At 36.2% G+C, this 3004-nt stretch overlaps 1 protein-coding gene across 1 annotated transcript; it reads left to right on the forward strand.

Annotated features, from left to right (window-relative positions):
• The first annotated feature begins 1340 nt into the window (after positions 1-1340).
• On the forward strand, positions 1341-2249 carry LOC121147002 (putative vomeronasal receptor-like protein 4). Its single transcript, XM_040966617.1, has one exon. It carries the CDS (start codon positions 1341-1343, stop codon positions 2247-2249), a length of 909 nt encoding a protein of 302 aa, XP_040822551.1.
• The last annotated feature ends 755 nt before the right edge of the window (positions 2250-3004 follow it).

Consider the following 3004-nt stretch of genomic DNA (forward strand, 5'->3'; position numbering starts at 1 on the left):
GTGTTTCAGGAAAAGTCATGTAAAAATTTTACATCACTTGTCAATGTTCACTCAGTTACCAGGGTTGTTTTTCTCACTCAGTTGTACGTGAAGTTCAGTCTCATGGGAAAATGAGGACATTTGCTAATGTGTAGGAGCAAATCTGTTTCAGGTATGGTGAACAATTAAAGAATGAGGGACATGAATTAGGGGTAATCCTCCCAATATTTCAGTGGTAGAAGAATAAAGTACTGAAATTCTTATCCAGTATTCTTTTGTGATTGTATTATTTTACTACACAGCTAATAATGCATGAATTAGGCCAATACAAGCCTATATATAAGTAAGAAAAACAATTGCACAGATGTGTGTCATGCTTAAATATATTATTGAAATGCAATACGATCCTTCAGATATGGAAATAGTTAATCACTTTGTTAAATTTATCCTGAATCCATATGTGATGAGGGTGAACATATATGTTTATGGAGCAATCAGTTATCAGTTCTGAGACGCAAGACGTTTTGCTTTACCAGATAATCCTTTAAGAAAGTTGACTAACCATTCAATCAAATATGCAATGTATCCTTTGCTTATTCATGCATGTCATGTGGTTGTAGAGGAATGCTATTCTTTTTTTTTTAAAGATTTATTTTTATTATTTTTTCATTGGAAAGGCGGATATACAGAGAGGAGAGACAGAGAGGAAGATCTTCCGTCCGATGATTCACTCCCCAAGTGAGCGCAACGGGTCGATACTATGCCGATCCAAAGCCAGGAGCCTCTTCCGGGTCTCCCACGCGGGTGCAGGGTCCCAAAGCTTTGGGCTGTCCTCAACTGCTTTCCCAGGCCACAGGCAGGGAGCTGGATGGGAAGCGGGGCCGCTGGGATTAGAACCGGCGCCCATATGGGATCCCGGGCGTGCAAGGCGAGGACCTTTAACCACTTGCGCCACTGCGCCGGGCCCGAGGAATGCTATTCTTTTGAAATTCATTCCTGAGTGTGACTTATTTAAAATTAATATGTGTGTGTTCAGAGTACATAAAAAATTTTAGATAGAAAAAGAAAAGTAAGATCATTTTGTTGTTGAGCTTTTGATATGACAAACTAGAAGCACAAAAAAGAGATTAAACATTAATATAATGATAAAAACATTTGCTATAGAAAAGTAGTGGAGAAATTTTAAATTCAGAAGTTCCTAAATATTCAGAATTCATTATAATAAGTGGGTAAAATAAAAATGATGATTTGTGGTGGTTTTCATAAAGAAGAAAAGATCATATATAATATAAGGTATGTCTTTTGTTTTATAGGTATGTAAAAGTTTTCTGGTATGCTGATATTTACAAAAATATCCAATTATGTTATTATTAAAAAATGTGTATTTTATTCAAGCTGGCATTGGAATCTTAGCCAATGCCTTCTTCCTCATCTTCCACAGCTTCACAATCCAACAGGTCCATAGGCTTAGGCCCACTGATATAACCACCTGTCACCTGGCCTTTGTCCACTTAGTGATGCTACTTACTACACTGGATATTTTATCTGAAGACATGTTCCAATTGTGGAATTTTCCAAATGAATTGAAGTGTAAGCTTTTGTTCTACCTGAGTAGGGTGACGAGGGGTCTGTCCATCTCCACCACCTGTCTCCTGAGCATCATTCAGGTCATCACCATCAGTCCAGCCTCCTTCTGCTTGTCAAGATTTAAACATAAACTCACAAGTTATATTGTTTTTGCTTTCTTCTCTTTTTGGTCCCTCAATCTGTATACCAATAGCTATGTGATCATCTACACTGTGGCTCATTCCAACAGGACCAATCTACTCAATGTCAGTAAATACTGCTCACTTTCCTCAATGAACTCCATCATCATGGCACTAGTTCTCACACTGGGATTGTCCCAGAGTGGCTTATTTGTAGGGCTCATGCTGCTCTCCAGCATGTACATGGTTGTTTGCCTATGTAGCCATCAGAGGAAGTCTGCATATCTTCACAGCATGAGCATTTCCCCAAGAATCTCTCCGATAAAAAGGGCCACCCGTACTGTCCTAGTGCTGGTGAGTTTCTTTGTGATTATGTACTGTTTGGATATCATCATTTCATCCTTCTCAACCAGACTGTGGAGATATGAACCTGTGGTCGTGGATATCCAGAGACTGGTGGGAAATGTCTATGCCACTGTCAGTCCTTTGGTGCTTATTAGTTCTGATAAAAGAATAATTCATCTTATGCAGAACGTGATTGATATGGCAACAATCTTAAAATAATGACTGGTCTTAAAATGTAATTTTTGTATCCAGTTATTAATAAAATTATAAGATTTTAATGTAGTATAAACATATACCATTTGTAATTTATCTTAATATTTTTATAATTTAACACTTTTGATGTCTATATGCCTCTAATAATTCAAAGTTCTCCATGTATTGAAATTCCTGCCCCTTATATTGTCCTAATACCATAAAGAAAAGCATTTTTTGATTGTGCTCTTATGAACCTCCTTTTGATAATTAATGCTTAGATCTCTGTACTTCACAAAGTAACTAAATCTTAAGTCTGTATATATTAATTGCATGATATTTGTTAACTATATATATGCATATTATATGTATGCATATAATTTTAGAATTTATTAATCAAATTATGAAATAAATTTTCATGTATCTATCACGACAGATTATTGACTAGATGAAGCAGTGGGTTGAAAGGGTCATTTTGTTTTGTAGAACAAATTATCCATTTGAAAATCCATCCTCTAAGAGAAACAGCAAAATTCTTTACTTCTTAAGAGAAACTATGCATGGAAAATAGGGAAATATGCAAAATTAATGCTTTAGCTCTACGATCAAGGCAAAGCTAGAATCTAAGTCATGTAGACAGTCTGTACCTTAAGTGTGTTATGATGATAGTTTACCTTAGTTCTGTATCTCCCCAATTCCCCTGGCTTCAGTTTCTTCAGGGGAAGAGATTAACAAACTCTAGTCAAGACCCACCCTTAAAATTGTTGATCATTGTTTCTAAA

The sequence above is a fragment of the Ochotona curzoniae genome, unplaced genomic scaffold, assembly GCF_017591425.1.
Source record: "Ochotona curzoniae isolate NIBS_2020 unplaced genomic scaffold, NIBS_Ocur_1.0 contig_1414, whole genome shotgun sequence".
NCBI lineage: Eukaryota > Metazoa > Chordata > Mammalia > Lagomorpha > Ochotonidae > Ochotona > Ochotona curzoniae.

Coding starts and splice junctions, on each gene's coding strand:
- LOC121147002 (XM_040966617.1), top strand. CDS start 1,341: ATGTTATTATTAAAAAATGTGTATTTTATTCAAGCTGGCATTGGAATC.